Here is a 1,323-nt window from a genome sequence, read left to right on the forward strand (position 1 = left end):
GTGGCTTCAGTGTCAGGATAGAAAATGTTTCTGAAACATGCTCACCACTGATTAACTAGTGAAAAATAAATAACAAGAATTCAGTTAACTAGGGGAGAAGGGCCAACGTGATGAGAGCTCCAGGTTACAGAGAGTTACCAGTGATTTCTCCGTTCTCTGTTTACCTTCTCAGTAAAACAGAGACAATAGCAAATATATTTCATAAGGTAGAGGATTAAATGGGATAATCTCTGTAAAGTTCTTAAAACCATGCCTGGAGCATAATAACATTTCCATAAATATTGCCGATTAAGAGCAGTAAATTTTCTTTCTTTTTTTTTTTTTTTAATGGGAGAAGGAGCCAATGCAATGGCTAATCTTTATTGGGAAGAAGAAACTTTACAGCACATTGTGAGCAAGTTAGTACAGAGGCTCAATGGGCCAGCTGGTGTGGCACCAGCTTGTAATGGGTCCCACAGCTAGGGCATCGTTGGGCCTTGACTTTGTGCAGCCAAAACCAGATGACGGTACTGTTGTCCTCTTCACAGATGCAGCCCACAATTCGTTTATTGGAGATAGAGGGGACCAAATTAGGGTCTTCCTTAGTGCCTGAAGCTGCCTTTGGGGCTAACAGATTGTATGGATCCTGTCCTTTCTGTGCAGCCATCATGATCTCCCTCTCCAGTCCAGTTGCCTGTTCCTCATCAGTAGGAACACCACCTCCAGACGCCATGGAGCGCACCACGGCGACCCCATTGGGACCTCGGGCCCTCAGGGCCTGCGCAACCAGCGCTCCTGCTCCGCGAAGTAACCTTGAAGCCATCACGCCCGCTATCAACGGCGGCACTAAGAGCAGTAAATTTTCATAAGGCCTTGTACATGGTAGGCAACAATTCTAAGTCTCTTGGATGAATTATTTAATTTTATACTTTCCCGGGGCAGCAGCTGTCACCCTCCTTTACAAACAAGGAAGCCCTAATAAAGCTAAGCAGTGCCCCAGCATCCCAGGCTGGGCAGGCTGAGGAGCGGTGGCTGCCCCAGGCGCCAGGCGGGGCTGTGCTGTCTCGCAGGGAACTCGAGCGGCAGGCCTTGTGCATCTCTGCAGACGGGAGAACATGGCAGCTGCTTGGAAGACGGAGATTTCAGTTGGCCTTGGGCTGCGGACGAGAATGCTGAGCGGGCTGGACCTGGTGGAGGCAAACAAAGGCAGACCAAGGAAGGGCCTGCCACCTGGGGCGACTGGAAGGGCCAGGGCCCCTTCCTGTGGACACCCCACCCTCGGAGCTCCCTAGGCCTCCTCAGAAGGTGGCTATTTCCCGCTGTCCTTATTAATTGTGTGGCCCG

General features: G+C 50.4%; 1 protein-coding gene across 1 annotated transcript; it reads right to left on the reverse strand.

The window, feature by feature from the left end:
- Positions 1 to 227: 227 nt before the first annotated feature.
- LOC311172253 (cytochrome c oxidase subunit 5B, mitochondrial-like) lies at positions 228 to 802 on the reverse strand (the record flags this gene model as incomplete). The annotated part of the gene is made up of 1 exon (XM_084235509.1): positions 228 to 802. The coding sequence occupies one exon, from the start codon at positions 800 to 802 to the stop codon at positions 413 to 415; it is 390 nt and encodes a 129-aa protein (XP_084091635.1). The 3' UTR covers positions 228 to 412.
- Positions 803 to 1,323: the final 521 nt, after the last annotated feature.

This window comes from Talpa europaea (genome assembly GCF_964194135.1).
Source record: "Talpa europaea genome assembly, chromosome: 6".
Taxonomy (NCBI): Eukaryota; Metazoa; Chordata; class Mammalia; order Eulipotyphla; family Talpidae; genus Talpa; species Talpa europaea.